Source organism: Microtus oregoni, unplaced genomic scaffold (genome assembly GCF_018167655.1).
Source record: "Microtus oregoni isolate MIOR12 unplaced genomic scaffold, Mior012 000056F_ref0000123, whole genome shotgun sequence".
Lineage (NCBI taxonomy): Eukaryota > Metazoa > Chordata > Mammalia > Rodentia > Cricetidae > Microtus > Microtus oregoni.
This window is the reverse complement of record NW_024543832.1, coordinates 8,261,865-8,286,849: the sequence shown is the minus strand read 5'-3', so window position 1 is coordinate 8,286,849 and position 24,985 is coordinate 8,261,865. Positions and strand designations below refer to the sequence as shown.

The window sequence follows — 24,985 nt, the reverse complement described above, 5'->3', positions numbered from 1 at the left end:
GTAGTGTTAAAAAACAAAACAGCAAAAGCATAATTACTTCAATGCCCATATGTCCTCTAAGTTCCTGTGATATAATGTTGACTTTACTGCTTCTACCAGGGCTAGAATTCAGTATAAACCAATTCTGAGAAGGCGGTATGTTTGACACAACACTCTAGAGGGTATCATCTACTTACACTTATGGTATCATCAGAAATGACACATGAAATAGAAGCAGCTTGGATCATGCATATATTTAATAGTAAAACAGTCATTAACAATAAAAATTAGAAAATTTGGTGAGACCTCAATGCTGTGAAAGAAAATGAGACAAGTAAAAAAGAAAGCAGCTGTCCCAGAAGGCGGTGCGCTGGGTGAAGCAGAGGTAACTGCATCACACAGTCTAAGAGCAGATGAGTCTTGTTGCAGGCGTTCCTACTGTATTTGGCACGGAATGGAGCCAGGAGAGAAGAGCAGCAGAGAACCCAGGATAAGCAGATGGGGAAAACAAAAACATTTACAAAGACACAACTCTAAGGCCTTTCGTTTCTTTTAAAGTCTAAAGCCTTAAGTTTTAAAGTATGTCACTCAAATTCCAGATCATAAATTGCACAGGTAAAAATGGTGGGATGGGTTGGGAATGTCATTGACCCTGCTCTCACAGAGCTTACATCCTATATGAGACAGAACCCCTCCAAAAAATAAAACCTATAAAACATATTTACAAGGTAAAACAAATAGATACACATATGAATAACTGAGATAGGAATGCTAAGAGACACTGTGTTTAATCATTTCTTAAACTCTCTAGGCCAGTCACCAAGAATCTCCTCAAGGAGAAAGTCAGCAGAATGTTAGTAGAGGGAAGAGCATGTGCAGAAATATAGAAGTTGGGAGAAATATGTCATTTTCAGTAAGCCAATTAGATCGATTAGAGTACAAGTCTAATAGTTATGGTTAGGAGTATATCAGGATCCCAAATTTAAGGCCTACAGTTCAAGGCTAGCCTAGGCAACTTGCCTCAAAACAAAAAAGAGAAAGCTCCTAAGGGTACAGCTCAGTGGTACAGCACTTACCTAGCATGTTCAAGAACTTAGATTTGATCCCTAGCACAGCCCCTCTCAAACAACACACACACACACACACACACACACACACACACACACACACACACACAGAGACACGCATGCGCGCAGGCACGCACATCAAAACGAAAAATGAGGCAAAAGAAAGGATGAAACAGTAGGAATCAATTTGGTGAAAGAAACTGTAATGCTAGAACTGGTCCCCTAAACAAAATGAAAAACTAACATTTTTTTAAGTAAACGATGTGATTACAGGTCCAGCACCAACTCTGCTGCTCTCAAAGTTCTGTAGTTAACAACCAGGAACTAACAATGAGAAGGGCCAGCTAGCCTTGCTCCAGGTTCCTGTGAGAGATGCTGTCTCAAAAACCAAGGCGGTGGGCTCCTGCAGAATGGTATTTAAGGCTCTGTACGTGCACAATAAATAAAAAGAAACTAGGAATGAGATGGTACCGAGGCACCCAGCTTCTAGAGGAACTCTTATGAAATGACAAGCGGGTTTCCACGGCAAAGAAATAAACTCAATGAAATTACTATGTACAGAGCTATCATCCAAATTATGCAGATCCTTAGTCCTAAATGTTCCATCAGCATATCCTTCACCCTAGCTACTAAAAATTAGGTGAAGAACAGATATATGCATTTTTTTTCTCCTTTCTCTACTTTTTCCTTTTGAGACAGGATGATACTATGTTAGCTGTGTATACTATTAGCCTGGTAATACTTATGTAGCCCAGACTGACTTCAAGGCTCATGGAGATCCTCCTACCAAAACTCCTGAGCGCTAGAATTATAGGTATGTGCCACCACACCTAGCAAACAGATGTAGATACTGAGTAAGTTGTTTATTTTTTAACTACTGTGACAATCAACTTTGATCCTAACATTTTAGAAATCAGAGGATGAGAGGAGCCCTGATCTATTTGGTTACTTGTGGCCCTAATGGAGGACAGGTTAGTAAGGGCCCAATTTTCTCCTGGTGTTTTAAGTGAAGGGTGAAACATCACACACTGAAAAGAGCCTGCTCTCAGCCAAAGCAAGTAAGACCTCTTTTTTTAAGCTGATTGATCTGAAGCTGTTCCAGGAAAGGAAAAAAAAAAAGAGTTCAGGCCAGATGTCAGATGGTCAGCAGCAGCCAGAGTCAGAGCCTATGTCACAAGAGTTCCGCTGCGAGGAACTTGGTCCTGATGATTTTGAAATTGACTGTTGGGGCCCGATCTTAATGCCATTTGCCTGCAAAAGAAAAAAGGCAACAATTCCGACATTAGTGGTGAAGTGAACGAGAGTAAGGTCAGGGATAAAGGAGAAATCTTCAGATAAACTCTGAGAATCTTGTTCTCCTCACACGGCTGTAGAGAAATCTGGCCATGATGCGGGGCGACCAGAGGTAGCTTTGGGGCCGTTGTGCATAAATCTCATAGCTGTGTGCAGAATTGAGCAGGAGAACTAAGGGGGCTGAAGAGATGGCTGAGCAGGAAAAGTACTTGCCATGTAAACATGAGAGCCACACTTCAGATCCTTAGAGGCCATATAAGGGCCAGAGGGGCCATGGCAGCACACCTTCAATCCCAGTCCTCAGGAGGCAAAGACAGGGAATCCCTACAGCAAACTGACTAGTCACACTAGTCTAAATAGTAAGCTCTGGATTCAGCAAGACACCGCACCTCAATATGTAAGGTGAAGACCAACGGTGAGGTACCTGCTGCCAACATTAGACCTCCACATGAGCACCCACACTTTTGCTTACACACATGTGAACATGTATAGATACACATGCATACCACATACACATACTTTAAGTAAGTGAAGCAAAAGAGAAGTGGCATATTAGCATATGATCATTTTTTGTCCTGTCCCAGACCTTCCCCTCCTAAGCAATTACGAATTAGCTCTCTCTCAAATTTTGGAATAGTAAATAACTGAAGTCAAGAAGAAAAAAACTCATATAAGTCTGTAGACCACCAACTTATCTCTTTCAGCACTGTGGGGCTCAGATTTGAGAGAAAACAGAAACTGATGATGGGTTCTTAGACATCTATACTTTTTAAAAACACCAGGCAGTGGTGGCAATGCCTTTTAATCCCAGCAGTCAGGAGGCAGAGACAGGCGGATCTCTGTGAGTTTGAGGCCAGAATGGTCTACAAGAGCTAGTTCCAGGACAGGCTGCAAAGCTACAGAGAAACCTTGTCTCAACTGCCCCCACAAAAAAAAAGCTTGAATTGATAGCTGTGATTGATTGGTCTGACATCAGGCAGGAATGCTGACATTCTAGGGTGCTTCCATCAAGGTAACTGCCAGTTCCAGCCCCAGCCTTTCTTACCTCATTGTGGACATCAAATAAACCCTGCTGGATCTTCCTATATATTTCTTTGGCTGTGTTAATGAAGGCCTGAGGGAGACATAAATCATTTATCAATCTTAAATTTAAATCAAGAGATGAGAGAAGCCGGGCGATGGTGGCGCACGCCTTTAATCCCAGCACTCGGGAGGCAGAGGCAGGTGGATCTCTGTGAGTTCGAGACCAGCCTGGCCTACAAGAGCTAGTTCCAGGACAGGCTCCAAAGCCACAGAGAAACCCTGTCTTGAAACACCAAAAAAAAAAGAGATGAGAGAAATACAAATATCCCTATTTGGATTACTTTGGCGAATTAAGGATCTGGCTGTGGTGGTTCATACCTGTAATTTCACCACTGAGGAGTTTGAGGCCAGCCTGGTCGACACAGTAAGTTCCAGATCAGCCAGAGCTACCAGAAACACTCTACCTCAAACTAACTAACTAACTAACTAACTAACTAACTAACTAACTAACTAACTGAAATCTTAAGAAACAGTAGAAGGCGGTAATACAGAAAATTTCAGCTAAGTATGGTGGTAGTATATGCCTTTAATCCCAGTGCTATGGAGACAGAAGGCAGGTGAATCTCTATGACTTTGAGGCCAGCCTGGTCTATGTAGTAAGTTCTAGGCCAGCCAAGGTTACATAGATCCTGTTTCAAAAAACAAAACAGACCATCTTAGCTAGGAAGTAGTGGCGCACACCTTTGATACCAACACTCAGGTGACGGATCTCTAGGTTCGAGGCCAGTCTGGAATACAGAGTGAGTTCTAGAACAGTCAGGGCCACACAGAGAAACCCTGTCTTAAAAAAACAAACAAACAGGGCTGGAGAGATGGCTCAGAGGTTAAGAGCACTGACTGCTTTTCCAGAGGTCCTGAGTTCAATTCCCGGCAACCATGTGGTGGCTCACAACCATTTGTAATGAGATCTGATGCCCTCTTCTGGTGTGCAAACATGCTGTATATATACATAATAAATAAATCTTTGAAAAAACAAACAAAAAAAGTATAATTTCCACAAATGTCCTTGTAGAAGTCATTGAGTAGATATGGAATGCATATCTATCATCCCAATACTCCAGAGACTAATATATTCCATGATTGCAAATTTGAGGCCAGCTTGAGCTATACAGCAAGTTTTGGGGTAGTTTGGTCTGTATAGCATGACCGTATTTAAAGAAATAAAACCACCACCACCACCACCACAAGGAAACACATTAAGTACAGTTGTAAAAAGGTGAAGCTACTGTATTCAGGTACTGATGTTCCTAGGTTATAGGTTAGCTGCCAGCGCAAATAAAACAAACAACTCAGCCAGGCAATGCAGTCAACACCTGTCATCACCATGAGGAGAGTTTCTGTCAGATTCCCAACTGTAGTGACTTGTAAGTAACAGTGGTATCTAATCCTCACATACCAATAAGGTTATAAAAAGGCAAAAGTAAAACCTTAGGAATTAGGGTGGAAGAAAATGGAACAATTCTGACCACAATGCATCCTTTGCCTCATATCCCCTGGAGAAGAGGATTCTGAAGACTACAACAGCACAGCCTCTGAGCCCTTTTCCCCACTCCCCTGTAGTGATACCTCTTCAACATTGCAGGCCGTCTTGGCTGATGTCTCCATGAATATAAGGCCATGCTCCCGAGCAAAGGCCTCTCCTTCTTCTCTTTTCACATCCCTCCGGGATTCTAGATCACTGGAAGAGATTAATTAGGGAGAACACTTTCTAAAATTTGTGAGGTTTTTTGTTTTTTTTCGAGACAGGATTTCTCTGTGTAACAGTCATGGCCATCCTGGTACTCGCTTTGTAGACCAGGCTGGCCTCAAACTCACTGAAATCCACCTGCCTCCCAAGTACTGGGATTAAAGGCATGCGCTACCACCTCCAGGCAAAACTTTAAAGATTTAAGAGAAGGCGGTAACCATAGTTCTAAAAGGATCCCATCATAGTTAACTGCCAACTAATGCTTGAGAGGTGTGAACCCTATGATAACCTTGCAGTCTCTTGGGAGGTATTATTTACATTCACAGTAGCATCTGCATGGCTGAAGATACTACTGTTCTCTGTTACAAGAACAGGCTTACAGAGAAGTGAGCAAACCTCACTCACCCGAGGTACCCTATGTCTTTGTTTCTTTGTTTGTTGTGTGTTTTTTGAGACAGGGGTGTCTCTGGGTAGCCCTGGCTGTTCTTGAAACTCATTCTGTAGACCAGGTTGGCCTGGAACTCACAGAAATCTGCCTGACTCTGCCTCCTGAGTGTTGGTGTTTGCAGCTACTCCCAGCTACCCTGTGACTTTTCAAATGGGATCCAGGATAACACAGTAGAGATGATAAAGTGAGGTGCTATTTAGTAGCAGGCTCAAATTGAAGGAGATCTCACCCTGTAGTGATGATACTTTCTTTTCCTAGAATGAACTCAAGAGAGATTAATTCAGAAATAAGGAGAACAGTCCTTTCTAGTGTGTATAAGGGAGACTTCGCACTTCATAATTAGAGAAAGTGATATGGATCTATGGTCTAACAGGAAAGAAGAGCCAAAAGCAGAAATGGAGAAAAGTAGCATAGAAAGGCCGGGAAACCTAGAATTGAAAGCTGGTGAAAACAGATTGACCTACCTGGCTTTGGTTTTTCAAATGGTAAATTTTGTCTGAGAGATTCTATAGTCTGGCTTTTTAATCATGAAAAAGAATAAGAAATCTATTGTGTTAGTTAGAATTACTATTGTTGCTGGGCGGTGGTGGCACACACCTTTAATCCCAGCACTTGGGATGTAGAGGCAAATGGATCTCTGTGAGTTCGAGGCCAGCCTGGTCTACAGAGGGAGTTCCAGGACAGGATCCAAAACTACAGAGAAACCTTGTCTTGAAAAACAAACAAGCAATCAAACAAATAAAAGAATTACTATTGTTGCAGTGAAGCACCATGACCAAAAGAAACTTGGAGAGTGTTATGCCCCTGCAAGCCAATGAGGAAACCAAGAGTCCCGTGTGTAAAAGCAAAGAGCCTTTATTTCAGTCGAGTTTGCAAACTCTCCGCATGTCCAATGTGCTGGAATAACTGGAGAGCCCCGAGTTCAATTACAATAGGGTTTTATAGTAGTAAAGGTGGGGGTGAGGGGTTTCTGTGGTTTTAAGTCCCCTGATTGGCTGACATTCACCTAGGGTTTCCTGGTGACTGGCAGGTGTTTCCATCTACAGTGCTTGGAATGCCAGGAATTTCCTTTGAATGGTCTGTTCTTGGGTGGGGGTCGAGTGAGTGATCTCAGCTTGTAGTTCCTCCTGCAGCCTGGCACTGTCTCGGGGTAAACAACTGAGACTCCAGCCTCCATGGAATTTCATCCATGGCCAGAGTCCCAGGTAATAATGGTTGGAGGAAGTAAAGAATTTCCTTTGGGTGACCTGCCCAGACTTAAGATTTTCACAGCTTGCCCTCACAGAGAGGAAAGGGTTTATTTAACTTAAATTTCCACATCACAGTTCATCATCAAAGGAAGTCAGGATAGAAACTCAAAGCAGGAACCTGGAGGCAGGAGCTGATGCAGAGGCCATGGAAGGGTGCTGCTTACTGGCTTACTCCTCATGGCTTGCTCAGCCTGCTTTCTTATAGAACCCAAAAACTACCAGCCCAGGGTGGTCTTACTCACAATGGGCTGGGTCCTCCCCCATCAATCACTAATTAAGAAAATACCCTGGGGGCTGGAGAGATGGCTCAGTGCTTAAGAGCACTGAGGTCCTGAGTTCAATTCCCAGCAACCACATGGTGGCTCACAACCATCTGTAATGGGGTCTGGTGCCCTCTTCTGGCCTGCGGTCATACACACAGACAGAATATTGTATACATAATAAATAAATAAATATTTAAAAAAAAAGAAAAAAAAAAGAATTACTATTGTTGCAGTGAAGCACCATGACCAAAAGAAACTTGGAGAGTGTTATGCCCCTGCAAGCCAATGAGGAAACCAAGAGTCCCGTGTGTAAAAGCAAAGAGCCTTTATTTTAGTCGAGTTTGCAAACTCTCCGCATGTCCATTGTGCTGGAATAACTGGAGAGCCCCGAGTTCAATTACAATAGGGTTTTATAGTAGTAAAGGTGGGGGTGAGGGGTTTCTGTGGTTTTAAGTCCCCTGATTGGCTGACATTCACCTAGGGTTTCCTGGTGACTGGCAGGTGTTTCCATCTACAGTGCTTGGAATGCCAGGAATTTCCTTTGAATGGTCTGTTCTTGGGTGGGGGTCGAGTGAGTGATCTCAGCTTGTAGTTCCTCCTGCAGCCTGGCACTGTCTCGGAGTAAACAACTGAGACTCCAGCCTCCATGGAATTTCATCCATGGCCAGAGTCCCAGGTAATAATGGTTGGAGGAAGTAAAGAATTTCCTTTGGGTGACCTGCCCAGACTTAGATTTTCACAGCTTGCCCTCACAGAGAGGAAAGGGTTTATTTAACTTAAATTTCCACATCACAGTTCATCATCAAAGGAAGTCAGGATAGAAACTCAAAGCAGGAACCTGGAGGCAGGAGCTGATGCAGAGGCCATGGAAGGGTGCTGCTTACTGGCTTACTCCTCATGGCTTGCTCAGCCTGCTTTCTTATAGAACCCAAAACTACCAGCCCAGGGTGGTCTTACTCACAATGGGCTGGGTCCTCCCCCATCAATCACTAATTAAGAAAATACCCTGGGGGCTGGAGAGATGGCTCAGTGCTTAAGAGCACTGAGGTCCTGAGTTCAATTCCCAGCAACCACATGGTGGCTCTAAACCATCTGTAAGGAGATCTGGTGCCCTCCTCTGGCGTGTGGGTATAAATGGAGGCAGAAAGTTGTATACATAATAAATAAATCTTTAAAAAAAAAAAAGAAAAAGAAAAAAGAAAATGCCCTGCAGGCTCACCTGCCGCCCAGTCTTATAGAGGCATTTTCTCAACTGGGGCTCCCTCCTCTCCCAACTGCAGCTCAGTGGTTCTCAACCATCCTGATGCTCTGACTCTTTAATACAGTTCCTCATGTTGTGAAGATTGGTACTTCATCACTATAAGCAGAGGCAGGAGGATCTCTGTGAGTTTGAGACCAGCCTGGTCTACAAGAGCTAGTTCCAGGATAGGCTCCAAAGCTACAGGGAAACCCTGTCTCGAAAAACCAAAAAGAAAGAAAGAAAGAACATCAAATCAACAAAAATTAACATAAAAATGCAGCTTCTGCCTTCTATTCCCCTGCAGCTATGTCCATCCTGGCTTCCACACACCACAAATGGCACAAGACAAAAATACAAAGTGTTCGCCGGGCGGTGGTGGCGCACGCCTTTAATCCCAGCACTTGGGAGGCAGAGGCAGGCGGATCTCTGTGAGTTCGAGACCAGCCTGGTCTACAAGAGCTAGTTCCAGGACAGGCTCCAAAACCACAGAGAAACCCTGTCTTGAAAAACCAAAAAAAAAAAAAAAAAAAAAAAAACACAAAGTGTTCAAAGTTTGTAGTTGGGAAACCGAGACTAAAGGATTGTGACTGAAGGCCAGCCTGGCTACAACAGTAAATTCTGTTTCAAAATTGAAAATAAAGCTGGGTGTGATGCACACCTTAAATCCCAGCACTCCGGAGGCATATAGTGATATTTTATTTATGTTTTAGTAAATAAAGCTTGCCTGAAGATCAGAGGGTAATATTAAGCCACTAGAGGCCAGGCAGTGGCATCATACACCTTTAATCCCAGGATTTGGGAGACAGAGGCAGACAGATCTCTGTGAGTTCAAGGCCACCCTGAGCTATACAAAATCAATGCAGAAATAGATCCTGGTGGTGGTGGCTCACACCTTTAATCCCAGTACAAGGGAGTTACATACCTTTAATCCCAACACTAAAAGGGAGGAGACAGAGGATCAGGGCTCAGTCTGCAGTCTCCCAGCCTTGGTAGAGGTAAGACTTCTCTAGTAACTTGGTTGTTTTGCTTTTCTGATCTTCAGCTTGAACCCCAATATCTGTATCTGGGTTTTTATTATTAGTGCTATAGAGACAGAGACAGGCAGATCTCTGTAAATTCCAGGGAATTTTGGTCTACAGAGCAAATCCCAAGCCAACCAGGGCTACATGGTGTAATTCTATCTCAGAAAATAAAATAATGGTAATAGTAATAATAATTTTCAAAATCAGTATGTAATAGGAAATGAGAGTGGAAGACTCCACTGCTGATTTCCATGCTTTACTATGCATAAAGAAACAGATACACAGGTGAATAGCAACTATTGCAATTTGAAAACAGAATTTTGCTTTTTGTTTGTTTGTTTTTCTTTTTTTTCTTTTGTTTTGTTTTTCAAGACAGGGTTTCTCTGTAGCTTTGGAGCCTGTCCTGCAACTAGCTCTTGTAGTCCAGGCTGGCCTCGAACTCACAGAGATCCCCCTGCCTCTGCCTCCCGAGTGCTGAGATTAAAGGCATGCGCCATCACGGCCCGGCTGCTTTTGTTTTTCAAGACAGGGTTTCTTTGTGTAGCTGTGGCTGTCCAGGAACTCACTCCGTAGACCAGGCTGGCTGTGAACTCAGAGATCCACTGCTCTGCCTCCCAAATTCTGGGATTAAGGAATGCAGTACCACCACTACCCAGTAAGAATGGAGTTTTTTAAAAAAGGAAATAGTTTTCTTTTAATTTATCCTTACAATTCTTCAAATAGTTGTTACTGAGGAGGCCTAGCAACATTAGTGCAGCAGTGATAGATTGCAGACAAATAGTACAGGGATACTGAGGCCTAGGCCTTACCTTTCCAATAACCAGGAAAAACTACAGACTGTACCCTGAAGGGACCAATCAGAATTGAGATAAACAAGCACCAGGGGCTCCAGAACTTTAAAAATAGCTTCCTTAACTTGTACATAGGTTGCCAGGTTCCTTGCAGCAACACCAGTACCAACCTTTGTTTGACAAGACTTCTGTAACCCCAGTCCTGTCCAATCAGGAGTTCAACTCCCATGTGAATCAGGAATTCCCCTACCCCCATCCTTTACTCCTTAAAAACCCTGCCATAGCTAAGCACAATGCTCTCCCTGATCCAACCGCTGTGTTGGAGCGGAAGGAGAGGCCAAGTCCAAGTTTGCAATAATGGCTCTTTGATTTGCATATGAACTCAGACTCCTGGTGGTTTCTGGAGGGCTCATGATGTGGGCATAACAATTACATTATTATTTCAGAGTCCACAGTGTGGACTTAAGGTGGTAGAATGCTTGATTAATATGCACAAAGAAGTGGTTTCAGTCCAGGTATGCAGTGCTTACTGTTAGTAATCCCAGCACTGAGAAGATAAAAGCAGGAAGATTAGAAGATTAAGATTACCCTTGGCTACACAGTGTGTTAAGACCAGCCCACGACACCCAAGGTTCTGTCTCCAGAGAAGTATGTTGTTTTCAATACACTGTACTTATTTATTGTGTGTGTGTGTGTGTGCATGCATGTGTCTACCCGTGTGGGTATACATGTGACATGCCATATATGTAGAGGTCAAAGGTAATATGTGGGAAAAGTTGGCTCTCTTTTTCTACCATGTATGATCCAGAGATCAAACTTTATGTCATTAGTCTTGGCAGCAAGTGTCATTACCTACTGAGCCATCCTAATGACCCAAACAAAATGTTATTTAGATCTAGTTCATGTTTTAAGATTTTTTTTAAAAAAAAAATCTGTGTATGTATGCCACTTGTGTTTGGGTACATATAGAGGCCAGAAGAGGGTGTGAGAGCCCCTACAGCCGGAGTTCCAGGCAGTGGTGCTGGGCATGGGAACTATCTCTCCAGCCTGTTTTGGGGTTCATTTAGGCCAGGCTAATCTCCACCTCCCTGTATTACCAAAGACAGTTTTAAAATCCTGATCCACTTACCTCTACTCCTCAGATTTTAGGATTACATGGTGATGCCTGGCTCATTGAATATTATTATGTTGTTGTTTCTGTTTTTTGAGACAAGGTTTCTCTGTGAAGTCCTGGCTGTCCTGGAACTCACTCTATAGATCAGGCTGGCCTAGAACTTGGAGATCGGTCTGCCTCTGCCTCCTGGGATTAAAGGTATATGCTATCATTGCCTGGCTTTGATTTTTTTTACTGCATTTATTTATTGATCAATGTGTATGTCTCTGCGTGTGCGCGCCTCTGCGTGTGCGCGTCTCTGCGTGTGCACATGGAGGCAACAGGACAGCCCTCACAGCCACTCTCCAGTTCTCCCATATGCAGCCCAGGCAGTGCACTCAGGCTGCCGCTGTGGTCGCTACCTTCACCCACCAAACATCTCCCTGGCCCTAACCTAATTTTTGAGACAGAACAGGGCTCTGATATATAAGCCAGGTTAGCCTAGAACTTGCTATATAGTCCAGACTGGTCTTAAACTTGTGAAGCTCTTACCTCTGTCTCAAATAGATACGCACCACTACACCTGACTTAGATCTAACTCAGCCAGGCATTTCTTTTAGCCTATGGATACAATTTTTTAATTGTATTTTAAAACTAAAAAATTTTAAAATTATTTTTAAAACTTAAACTGTGAATGAATACAAAGTCTTGCCAAAAATGTAAATTGGAACCCCTGTGAATTGCTGGCAGGAATGCAAAATGGTGCTGTTGCATGGGTGGTTCCTCAAACACGAAACACAGAACTACCATAGATTCAGCAATCTGACTGGCTACATAGCCAAAAGAACTCAGAGCAGGAATCTCAACAGTCAAATCTTTCTTCCCGTGTTCATGACATTATCAGTCACAATAGTCGAAAAGTGGCAGCAGCCCAAGTGTCCACAGAAAGATAGGTGAATGAAATGTAATAATAAATACTATAATCCAGAAAAAGGAAGTTCTGATTCATGCTATAATATGCTATAATAGTGCATGAAGACATTATGATAGATAAAGTAAGCCACTTATAAAAGCACAAGCATTGTGTAATTCTACTTATAAGGTGCATACGGTACGTGGTACTTATTCATTCTTTATGTCTTTCACATCATGCATCTCAATCCCGAGTACTTGATTTTATAAAGAAAGAATTTAGGGGCTGGAGAGATGGCTCAGACATTAAGAGCACTGGCTGCTCTTCCAGAGGTCTTGAGTTCAAGTCCCAGCAACCACATGGTGGCTCACAATCATCTGTAATGGGGTCTGGTGCCCTCTTCTGGCCTGCAGGCATACAAGCTGGCAGAATACTGTATGCATAATAAATAAATCTTTTCAAAAAAGAAAGAGAGAGAGAGAAAGAGAAAGAAAGAGGGACTCTAGAGGCTGGGTGTGATGGCACACTCATGTGACCCCAGCACTTAGGCCTAGGCTATCTAGTTGGACTGAGGCCAGCCTAAGGTACAGGCCCAGCTTCAACAACAACAAAGAAAGAAAAAAAAACAACAACAACAACAACAACAAAGAGAAGCAGAAAAGTTGTTGGCGGACGGTGAGGAAGACACCAAGGTCAAGGCAGATGGCATAATTCAAAGGTTCCAAAGTCTGCAAAAATGACAAAGTTATGAAGATGGATAATGGTGAGATCTGCAGAACAATTCTAATATGTTTAGGGCTATAGAATACACCTAGAAGTAGTTAAAATGGTAAATTTTACGCATATCTACCACAGTAACATTTTCTTACTAAGATGATATATTAAGAAAGTCTGAGGGCTGGTGAGATGGCTCAGTGGTTAAGAGCACTGACTGCTCCTCCAGAGGACCCGGGTTCAATTCCCAGCACCCACATGGCAGCTCACAGCTGTCTGTAGCTCCAGTTCCAGGAGATCTGACATCGTTCTACCAATGCGCATGAAATAAAGTTAAAAAAAGAATATTCTTTAAAAAAAAAAAAAAAAAAAAGAAAGTCTGAGTATCAAGAAATTCAATGTCTGAGCTGGGCAGTGGTGGCGCATGCTTTAATCCCAGCACTTGGGAAGCAGAGGCAGGTGGATCTCTGTGAGTTTGAGGCCAGTCTGGTCTACAAAAAATGAGTTCCAAGCCAGCCAGGGCTGTTACACGAAAGGAATAAATTCAGTGTCAATCAGATGATGCACACCTACAATCAGGAGGGTCACATAAAGTTTTCGGCCAGGGGGCTGGAGAGATGGCTCAGAGGTTAAGAGCACTGACTGTTCTTCCAAAGGTCCTGAGTTCGATTCCCGGCAACCACATGGTGGCTCACAACCATCTGTAATGAGGTCTGGCGCCCTCCTCTGGCCTGCAGACATACATGGAAGGAATGCTGTATACATAATAAATAAATAAATATTAAAAAATAGATAAATAAAAAATAAAGTTTTCAGCTAGCCAGGACTACCGAGTGAGTTCTAGGCCATCTAGCACTACTTTGTCTCTAAAACAAAACAAAACAGAACAAAAAGAAATCCAGTATCCAGAGGGAGTATCTGGTGCCTCCTAGTAACTGGTACTCACAAAGACAAAGCCTTACCTCTTATTTCCGATCAGCATGATAACCATGTTTGAGCTGGAGTGCTGGCGGGCATCCTCTAACCATGAGGTCAGGTGGTTGAAGGTTTCACGTCTACAGCAGAACAATTTAGAATGTTGGTCAGGACCCTGTTTCAAAAAGCCAAAGTTGCTCCAATATATGAGAAGGGAAGTTACATGTGTGCAAAGGGCGGCAGAAGTCAGCCCAGGTGCCCCCGCCCCTGCCCCGCAGCCCGCCCACTCACCGTGTGATGTCGTACACCAGCAGTGCCCCAGCTGCTCCCCTGTAGTAGGAACGGGTGATAGAACGGAAGGACTCTTGCCCAGCCTTTACCATCAACACGGCAACAAAAAATCCCAGTAAAACTAGGTTATTTCCAGAGATAGAAACTTGCTCACATGCCACCCTAAAACACAGAATTTAACTAAAGAAGAAACTTATGCTAGATTAATAAGAAATTAGAGAGAAACTTGCCTGTCCAGGGAGGAGCCCAAGTGGGCTACTGTTCAATAAGAGTGTGTCAGAGAGTGCAGGTAGGTCAATTACTACTCCTATGAGACTGTCCACCAAACTACAAGATATTCTTACCCTTAGGTCCCAGACACTCAATGCTAACAGCATGACACCCACAACTTATGCATTTCCCAACAGCCCCTAGTGCAAAACTGGAAATGGGGCTAAAAACTCAATCCCAAATATTATGTTGAATATGCTACATTACTTTTTCTGTTCTTATTAATTTATCTGCAAAAAAAAAATGCCTTAGAATGTCAATACCCTGTCCAGTGGAAGGCACATTCCAACACAACAATGCAGAAATTCAGATATGAGCAACTGAGTTTATGCTAAGTAGCCCTTAGATTTCTCTGATAACAGCAAGACTACCTGGAAGTTCTTTGCTAAGACACTGTGGTAGAAAATAGGAATAAGGACTAGAGAATGATGTTCAGGACCTAGGAGAGTTTTCCTTAAAAGAATCATGTACAGCTGGGCAGTGGTGGCGCACGCCTTTAATCTCAGCTCTTGGAGGTAGAAGTAGGTGGATCTCTGTGAGTTCAAGGCTAGCCTGGTCTACAGACTGAGTTCCAGGACAGTTAGGGTTACACAAAAAACCTATCTTGAAAAACAAACCAACAATCCTGTTCATAATCTTATCTCATTTGTAATGGGACCAAAATGTTGCCTTATTTATAACTGAGAATTGATTCCTCCCGTGCTCTAGATACTTTCTTTGTTTTTCAAGACGGGGATTCTCTGTGGCTTTGGAGCTTTACAATCTAAATTAGGGTATAAAAGAGTCCGCTAACCTACAGTGGTCATCTCCCTAGATGGACAACATGTGAGGCTCTGTCAGCATCACACAATTGCTTAGCCTTTTACTGGTGATTCTAAATACAACTGTAAGATTTGAAAAGCACCTCTGTCCACTAAGGGCTCCGTAGAATTTTATATTTACTCTGCCATATAATATACCCTAGCTCCTTTGGGGTCCTGTTTACTCTTTTCATTCATTCATTCATTCATTTATTTATTGGCTTTTTGAGACAGGATTTCTCTGTAGCTTTGGAGCCTGTCCTGGAAATAGCTCTTATAGACCAGGCTGGCCTCGAACTCACAGAGATCCGCCTGCCTCTGCCTCCTGAGTGCTGGGAATAAAGGTGTGCGCCACCACGCTAGGCTCATCTCTTGCTCTTTTCTACTCTATTGAAAACCTTCCTCCTTATTCCTTCTAAGGTAAGCTGCTACACACACAGGAGGCTGAGAGAGGAAAAATGAGACTGCTACCCCATCCAAAGCTACACAGTGAGACCCTGATTCAAAAATGCAAGGTGTGTGTGTGGCCGGGGATAGACAAGGTGGGGAAAGTGAACAACACAAAGAAAGACAGCGACTTCCAGCAGAGGACCAGGAAACTCCTCAACATCCAGTCAAGTTCAGGACCATTGAAGCCAGGATGCTAGGAAGGCACTTCCACTTAGGTGGTCTACATCAGTCTCAAATATCCTTGTCCATGTTCAGTTAAAAATGGTTGAACTAACTAACTAACAACTAACATGGAGTTTTCTTTGTTCTGGGTTTTATTTTGTGATCTGAGTCTCACTCTGTAGCCTTGACTAGTCTACAACTCTCAACATAGCTCAGTCAGCCATGAATTCAAGGAGCTCCTGCTCCATCCTGCTAGGGACCAGCATACAGGTTGTGTGAAAGAGAATGGCCCCATAGGCTCATGTTTGAATGTTTGGTCCCCAGTTAGTAGAACTGTTTGGGAAGGATTAGGAGGTGTGGCCTTGTAGGAGGAAGTGTGTCCCTGGGGTTGGGCTCTGACTGATGCTTGCAGATCAGGAGGTGAAGCTCTCAGCTGCTGTCCCAGTGCCTGGCAGTCTGCTCCCTGCTCTGATGACCACTGAATACCCCTCTATAACTGTGAGCAAGTGCCCAGTTAAATGCTTTCTTTCTAAGAACTGTCTTGGTCGCGATGTCTTCTCACAGCAACAGAACAACAGGTGGGACACAGGTGCAGGCCAGCCACCAACATCAAGTGATACGTGGATCTCTGGTGAAGAGACTCCATAGCTTTTTAATTTCTCCCACCAGAGAGTAAGATATAGAGTTTGAAATATCAGCTATAAGCCAGATGCTGGGTTCTGTTTTGATTTTTGTTGTTGCTTTGTTGGTGTGTGTGGGAGAAGTGTTGTCTGCTTGTTTTTTTTTTTTTTGTCTGTTTGTTTGTTTCATTGTATTGGCTAGCCTGGAACTCTATGTAGACCAGGCTGGCCTCTGCCTCCAGGTGCTGAGATGGCATGCACCAACATGCCAAGCTTGCCATGCAGTTCTTCTTCATTTAAAATTTGCATAGATGTCTGTGTGAGGGTGCCAGATCCCCTGCAACTGGAGTTACAGACAGTTGTGAGCTGTCATGTGGGTGCCAGAAGTTAAACCGATGTCCCTTAGAAGAGCAGCCAGTGCTCTTGACCACTGAGCCATTTCTCCAGCCCTATCCACATAACATACATTTGTGGCTCTAAACTTTCTTCATGACCCAACCATTTCTCATGTCAGCACTTAAGGCAAAAAAAAAATCCATTTGAGAGGCAGAGGCAGGTGGATCTACAGGAGTTCAAGGCCAAGGCCAGGCTGGTCTTAGAGTGAATTTCAGGACAGCCAGTATTATACAGAGAAACCCTGTCAAAAAAAAAAAAAAGCCATCAAGCACATGGCCCTGGCCATACTACTAGCTGGCATCTACTAGATTTTATTCTTGGAACTAAAACATTTATTTTTTATACAGATATGGTGGCACACACCTGTAATTGGGATGAAGGCAGGAGAATAAGGAGTTCAAGGTTATCCTTAGCTACACAGCTACCTGGGCTATCTGAGGTCCTGTTTTTAAAAAGAAAAAATTAAGTGACATTAACTTAAGTCAAAAAGGCAGAAGCTAACTTATACTGGTCTTTTATCTCCACTGGCTTCACTCTTGGATGGGGGCTCCCGTTAACGGAAACACCATCGAGTTATGAGTGAAGAATGACAATGGCCTCAGAACAGCAGCAGAAGAGAGTGTGAGGGGACTGAAACAGGGCGCGAACCCTGACAATGAAGTCATAGTCGATAGGCTTTATGGGGGCAGAGTGCTAAAACAAAAACTGGCCAAATGAGGCAAGTCTGAGGAAAAAAACAACCACGGTCAAATAATAAGAATTAAATAAAAACAGGAAGAGACTTTAGCTAAATATTTTGAACTATTTTCTAGTTCTCCTTAACTAGAATTGAGACTACAATATTTCCTTTAAGGAAGAAATAATATAAATGAAACATTGCACACAAAGGCAATTTCTCTAGTAAACCAAGTCAAACTTTGCCCTAAAAAAAGTTGGTTTTTTTTTTTTTTGGCTATCTTCCTATTTCTAGGAAGATAGCCCACAGAAATTCTCAAATATTTGTATAATGGGGCTGGAGAGATGGCTCAGCGGTTAAGGGCATTGCCTGCTCTTCCAAAGGTCCTGAGTTCAATTCCCAGCAACCACATGGTGGCTCACAACCATCTGTAATGAGATCTGGTGCCCTCTTCTGGCATACACACAGACAGAATATTGTATACATAATAAATAAATAAATAAATAAATAAAATATTTGTATAATATTATAATAAAAGAGTGTTTAATAAGCTGTGCAATGGCTTTAGGAACAACCTAAATATCCACCAATCCATACACACTTCTGTGACAACGCTCACAGAACCCTTGAAAAGCTGGGAGGAGGTCCGCTCCACAAAGCAGGTGTCTCATTTCCACATGCACCAGGCTGCACGCAAATCCTGCCACACACAAGTGGTAAATAAATTTTAAAAAGTCTTTGAAAAATCTTGGGCTGGAGGAAAGGCTCAGGGGTCAAGAGCACTGACTGCTGCTCTTCTAGAGGCCGAGTTCAATTCCCAGCTACCACATAGTGACTCATAACCATCTGTAATGAGAACTGGTGCCCTCTGCTGGCCTGTAGGCAAACAGGCAGGCAGAACATTATATAATAATAAAGAAAACAACTCTACTGTATACTTGTACTTTTATTTACTTATTTATATTTATTTGTTTTACTGAGACAGGTCTCACTCTGTAGCCTGGCTGGACTAGAACTCACTATGTAGGCCAGTCTGGCCTCTAACACAGAGATCCTGTTTGTCTCTGTCTCCCCAGTGCTGGGATTAAAGGTGTGCACCATCATTCCTGGCAAAATGCCTATTATTTATAAATTTAGTTTTTATGTGCATTTGTGTTTTGCCTGCATGTATGTCTGTGTGAGGGTGCCAGATACCCTGAAACTGGAGTTACAGATAGTTGTGGGTGCTGGGAATTGAACCCAGGTCCTCTGGAAGAGCAGTCAGTGCTCTTAACTACTGAGCCATCTCTCCAGACCCTAGCCACAGTGTGGGAACAGAAAAGGTCTTATGTAAAAGGAAATGTACTTTTTGCTACATAAACTTTGTTTTTTATATTTTACTGTATTACTTATGTCTCTTTTTTGGGGGGGTTCAAGACAGGGTTTCACTCTTTAGTCCTGGTTGTCCTAGAAGTTGCTTTGTAGACCATGCTGGACTTGAACTCACAAAGATCTGCCTGACTCTGTGTCCTGAGGGCTGTGACTGAATGCATACACCACCACTGGCACACAAAATCGAGCCACTTAAAATAAAGTGTGACTTTTTTTCATCTGAGTATTTCAGTATGTAATCCCTCTTGGCTTGACCTTTCTTCAGCTTCTTGCCTCATCCTATAGTTTTCAATCTACAGGCGTATAGCACCACACATGGCTACATTAGCTTTTACTGTTATAACTGGGTCTTGGTCTGGTATTAAATTATTTCGCCCTCTCTTACCGTATCCCAGATTTGCAGCTTGATTTGTTTTCCATCAATGTTGACCATACGCGCTCCAAACTCCACACCTGCCAGTGAAGACAGAAAACGGATACGGCTGTTATGAATACATACATGTTAATCTGGAGGTGCATACTTTCCCCCAAAGTGTTAGCATGAGTGTTTTGTCTTCACTCACTGACATTCAGCCCATTACTGCTGTTTATTGCTCAATTAAGTCTGTATTCCTTTGGACTTCTTTTCTAGAATTAAAAATCCATGGACTAGGGGGATGTCACTCACTTGATAAAGAACTTGCCTAGCATGCATGAGGCCTTGGACTCAATCTCTAGAATCAAACAAAACTGAGCATGGGGTTGGAGAGATGGCTCAGAGGTGAAGAGCACTGACTGCTCTTCCAGAGGTCCTGAGTTCAATTCCCAGTGCCCACAAGGTACATGTAGACAGAATACTATATACATAATAAATAATACGTAATAAATAAATAAATCTTTGAAAAAAAGAAAGAAAAGCATATACTGCTCTTGTAGAGGACCGGAATTTGGTTTCCTACACCCTCATCAGATAGCTCCTAACTGCTTGTAACTCCAGCTCCAAGGGATCCCTTTTCCGGACCCCATGGGCACCTGCATGCTCACTCGAGCGCGCGTGCAACACACACACACACACACACACACACACACACACGGAAACCCCTTTACTGGTCATGGCAGTACATGACTGTGATCCCAGCTCTCAAGAGGTAGAGGCAGCAGGAACACTAGGATCAGAAGTTCAAGGTCATCATCACTTGTGTAACAAATTCAAGGTTGGCCTGAGGCTGCACAGGTTGAAAAAAACATCACATTCTACATCTCTATGTATACCTCAGTGGTTGTGCAATTGCAAAAGACATAAGTTTCTTGGTTTAATCCCTTGCACCAAGAATAAATAAGTGGATTCTAAGTGCTAATACACCCAAATGTAGATAAGGGAATAAAGCTAATTAAAATTTAAAAATACAAATATTCTCACTGTTCTGATTTTAAAATCAGGGCAAAATTTACTGTATTAAGACCTGGGGGGCCGGGCGGTGGTGGCGCACGCCTTTAATCCCAGCACTTGGGAGGCAGAGGCAGGCAGATCTCTGTGAGTTCGAGACCAGCCTGGTCTACAAGAGCTAGTTCCAGGACAGGCTCCAAAACCACAGAGAAACCCTGTCTTGAAAAACCAAAAAAAAAAAAAAAAAAAAAAAAAAAGACCCTGGGGCTAGGCAGTGGTGGCACACACCTTTAATCCCAGCACTCAGGAGACAGAAGCAGGTGGATCTCTTTGACTTCGAGGCCACTCCAATCTACAGAGTGAGTTCTAAGACAGGACAGGATCCAAAGCTACATAGAGAAACCCTGTCTCACAAAAAAACAAACAAAACAAAAATGTCTCTGGTTGGGAAGGCAGGGCTGGAGAAATGGTTCAGAGGTTAAGGGCTGCCATTCCAGAGGACCCTGGTTCAATTCCCAGCACCCATATGCCAGCTCACAGCTATCTGTAACTCCAGTTCCAAAGGATCCAACACCCTCACACAGACATACAAGCAAGCAAAACACCAATGCATATAAAATAAATAAATAAATCTTAAAAAAAAAAAAGACCCGGGGGCGGGGCTCTGCAGAGATGGCTCAGTAGTTAAGAGCACTTGTTGCTCTTGGAGAGGACCAGAGTTTGGTTCCCATGCCTGATGGCTCACAAGCACCTTTAACTCCAGTTCCAGGGGACCCTGTAGACACCTGTACACATATATGCAGCCAGTGCTCTTAACTGCTATGCCATCTCTCCAGCCCTGAATCAGCACTTCTTTACTGCAATTCTGAAATTATTTTCATGTGCAATTAAGAAAGTTGACAACAAGCAGGTGGAGTTCTGTGAGTTCAAGGCCAGTCTGGTCTATGGAGCAAGTTCTGAGATTGCCGAGGCTGTTATGTGCAGAAAAACACTGTCTTGAAAAAAACACAACACACATTAAGAAGAAAAAAAGAAAGAAAGAGAAAAAAGGAAGAAAGGAGAAAGAAAGGAAAAAAGCTGCCTTGTTCAAGGACAAAATATCTTCAACCACCAGTAATTCCCAGAGTTCATCAGAAATTGCCTCTCTCAAAGCGGTATGGAAACAGGCAAACAGATAAGGCTTTTGTCATTCTTCTATTTCAAGGTAAAATTCATCTCAAGAACAATATTCCAAAAACAGTCATGTTTAAAACATTGCATCATAAGTCAGACAATTTGTCCCCTTTTCTATTTTCATATTTTGCACATAGCACAAGGAATTCAGATTTTCAAGATAATTAATCCAGTTTACCTTCAGAAATGCTATACCAATTCAGTCATCCTATGTAGATATCCTCTCTCTATATAATATTTCTACTTTAAATGCTACAATCTATAAGAAAGATAAAAAATTGTTTCCACCTGTTACCTCATCAAAAGTCAAAAGATACTTTTTTTAAAAAGATTTTATTTATTTATTATGTATACAAAATTCTTCCTCCATGTATGCCTGCATGACAGAAGAGGGCACCAGATCTCATTACGGATGGCTGTGAGTCACCATGTGGTAGCTGGGAATAGAACTCAGGTCCTCTGGAAGAACAGTCAATGCTCTTCCACTGAGCCATCTCTCCAGCACCAAAAGGTACTTTTTGAAAAAGAAAAAAAAAATCACTGTCAGTTCTGTCAGTTTTCCGTTCTTTCAAAATAGTTAAGAATGTAATTTCAGTCAGGTGGTGGCGGTGCACGTCTTTAATCCCAGCACTCGGGAGGCAGAGGCAGGAGGATCTCTGTGAGTTTGAGGCCAGCCTGGTCTACAAGAGCTAGTTCCAGGACAGGCTCCAAAAGCTACAGAGAAACCCTGTCTCAAGAAACCAAAAGGCTGTTTGGTTGTTCACCTTACTAGACCTGGAAGGAGGTGGGAGGTCCTTGGACTCCCCACAGGACAGGGAACCCTGACTGCTCTTCAGGCTGATGAGAGAGGGGGGAGTTGATTGGAGGAGGGGGAGGGAAATGGAAGGCAGTGGCAGGGAGGAGACAGAAATCTTAAATAAATAAATAAATAGTTTGAGATTGGCCTGGTCTACAGAGCTAGTTCCAGAACAGCTACACAGAGAAACCCTGTCTTGAAAAACCAATAATAATAATAATAATAATAATTAATAAATGAATAAGAAACTAAAGCAACAACAAAAACCAACCAGGTTGAGCACAATTAATTCCAGCATTTAGAAGATGGAGACACAGTAAGATTAAGACTGTTCAAGGGCATCTTCAGGTTACACAAGGAGTTCAAAGCCAGTATTTGGCGCAAAAACAAAATGAAGCCTGTTTGACAGTGCATGCCTGCAATCACAGCACTCGGTGGCTGAGGCAGGAGAATCTCTGGGAATTCATGGTCAGTGTGCATTATAGAGTGACTGTGCAGCTAGCCTGGACTACAAGTGCAGAACCTGTCTCAAAAAGCATGAGAATGAGAAGTGGGAGGAGGAAGAGAAGGACTGGGATGGCTCTTAAATGGACTTTTTCCTCTCCAACACAAAAAGAATCGTTTGTCCGTGTTTACTTCAAAAAACGTGAGGTTGGTAGTTAAGTACTGATGAGTTTTTGAATAAGCAGTTGTGTTTTCGTGGGATTTTCCATAAACATACAAGTTGCATTTGAAGAAAAAAAAATGCTATGGCAACTAGTGTTTATCTCACGTCCATCTCTAAAGTCACCTTTCAGTTATTTACCCTCTATTACCAGCTTTTATCGTTTTTCATATACCATGCCTTCGGACTAAGGCAGGGAGGCGTAATTTTTTACTTAGAACACCGGGGCTGTGAACTTTCTCCTTCAGCAGTTCAGTCGGACAGCTTTCCTCGGTTCTGGAACGAGGGGATACGCTTACCTATTGTGAGGTCGTGCACGGGCTGGAACCGCTTATCGGTGAACTGCAGGAGGAGGCATGACTTCCCCACACCTGAAAAACGACGGTGTGCACTGGACACGCCACCCGGGAAGCCGTGGGCTCCCGGGAGGGGCCCAGGGTCCAGGGAGAGGACAGAGCCCCGCCCCCGGAGCTCGCCCCGCCCCCTCTGCTCGCCCCGGCTTGCCCGGCCCACTCGCCCCGCCCCGCCCCCAGGCCGCTTTCGGAGGTGGGCCCCGGCCCCGACGGCGGTGCCCCGCGGGTTACCTGTGTCTCCGATGATGATGTACTTGAAGAGATAAGCGTAAGTCATGGTCCCGAGGCGTCTGTGTTCCCGGTCCGCCTGATTCCTCCGGCCACTTACCTCCGACCTCTCTAGCCACCCAATCTACCGCTCTCCCGCTTTGCCTCCGCTCCAGCCCTTCTAGCTCAGGCCGCGTCTCTATTGCTCTCCGCAGGAATCCTCGCTGGCTCCCGAGAATCCTACGCCGCCTCTAGGGCCGCCCCGCGCTCTTGTACAGGCCATCATCCCACCAAGCTCCAGGGGGCGACAGCGAGCCTCCGGGCAGCTCGGCTCGCGACTGGCTCGGCCGGGTTCCGTCCAATCAGCGGACAGCGACGCTCCTCCTGGAGGAAGTGACGCGCTCGGAACCCGGCGGGGCCGGTGGGAGCGATGCGGACGCGGAGAAACTGCTAGTGCTGCCGCGAAGATGGAGGTAGGCGCCGCGCCGGGAGGGTCGACGGGGCCGCGGGGAGCCCGCCCCTGCTGCGCTCGCTCATCCCCGTGGCTGTTTTTGGTTTACAGTTTCCCGGAGGAAATGACAATTACCTGACGATCACTGGGCCCTCGCATCCCTTCCTGTCAGGGGCCGAGGTGAGCAGAGGCTGGCGACGCTGGGGCGCGGAAGGGCCTGGGCAGCGGTTGGGGCGGACAGCGACAGAGGCTTCCAGAGCCTCTGAGACGACTGTCGGGGTTGGGGGGTGGGGACGAACGGGAAGCGGCTGTCATCAGAAAACCAGGGTGTCCAAGAGACTGCCGATTTAAGGAAGGATTTTGGTTCTGAATGCGAAGAACGAATGGAATTGTCTGCATTGGTTAGGGTGAAATAGTTGCAACAACCTTGGAAGAGAGCAAAGAAGAAAAATTCTTCAGTAAAGAAACCGAGATAAGAAAGTTTATCTAGCAATAACCCCGGACAGGTGTTAATTCTTAAAATTCGGTAGGGGTCTTTTTTATTTGAAATTTCTGATAAAAATAGTTGCTTTTACCAACGTGGTTTCTGCTTGTTTTGCTAACGAAGGACGGAAGGAAATGGCTGCCAGAGAATATAAAAGGAGTACATTATACCTGTTTGCTAGTGATTATAAACTTTGAGTTTACTTATATTTTGGGTCACAGTTGTCAAATAACTATAATAATAGGGTTTGTTAGTTTTGTTCTTTCAAGATGGTGTGAAGTAGAAAAAATGGTTACTGGAGCCTGTAAGACAGTGATTCTCAACCCATGGGTCGCACCCCTCTGAGAGCCCAGCGACCCTTTCATAGGGGGCGCAAATCAGATATTTACATTATGATTCACAACCCACAAAATTACAGTTATAAAGTAGCAACAAAATAATTTTATGGTTGGTCACCACAACATGAGGAACAAAGGGTCAATGCTTTAGAGAGGTTGAGAACCACAGCTCTAATGTATTCCAGAAAACTTGGTTGACAGATTTTCCTATTCTAAGCATGACACTTATATTAGGCAAAGCAAAAGTAAAAGGTGCAGTGTATGAAAATTTCGCCTTTTTTGAGCACTTTAGCCTTGGACCTTCTTTTGAGAATTATATACTCCTCCCTCTCCCAAAGCAATGTGAATCATTTGCTCTT

At 43.7% G+C, this 24,985-nt stretch overlaps 2 protein-coding genes across 2 annotated transcripts in view; one reads left to right on the top strand and one right to left on the bottom strand.

Moving 5' to 3' along the window:
• Positions 1-218: 218 nt before the first annotated feature.
• Positions 219-23,616, bottom strand: Rab2b (RAB2B, member RAS oncogene family). The gene is made up of 8 exons (XM_041638888.1): positions 23,378-23,616; positions 23,093-23,164; positions 19,180-19,247; positions 14,050-14,132; positions 13,806-13,898; positions 4,989-5,100; positions 3,385-3,453; positions 219-2,297 (listed from the first exon to the last, which is right to left on the bottom strand). The coding sequence occupies exons 1-8, from the start codon at positions 23,421-23,423 to the stop codon at positions 2,190-2,192; spliced, it is 651 nt and encodes a 216-aa protein (XP_041494822.1). The 5' UTR covers positions 23,424-23,616; the 3' UTR covers positions 219-2,189.
• The window catches only part of Tox4 (TOX high mobility group box family member 4), a 14,663-nt gene continuing 12,996 nt past the window's right edge, over positions 23,319-24,985 (top strand). Inside the window, exons 1-3 of the mRNA XM_041638886.1 lie at positions 23,319-23,414; positions 23,569-23,826; positions 23,916-23,984. Coding sequence (XP_041494820.1) covers positions 23,821-23,826; positions 23,916-23,984 — 75 coding nt within the window. The 5' untranslated portion in view covers positions 23,319-23,414; positions 23,569-23,820. The remainder of the gene's footprint in view (positions 23,415-23,568; positions 23,827-23,915; positions 23,985-24,985) is intronic.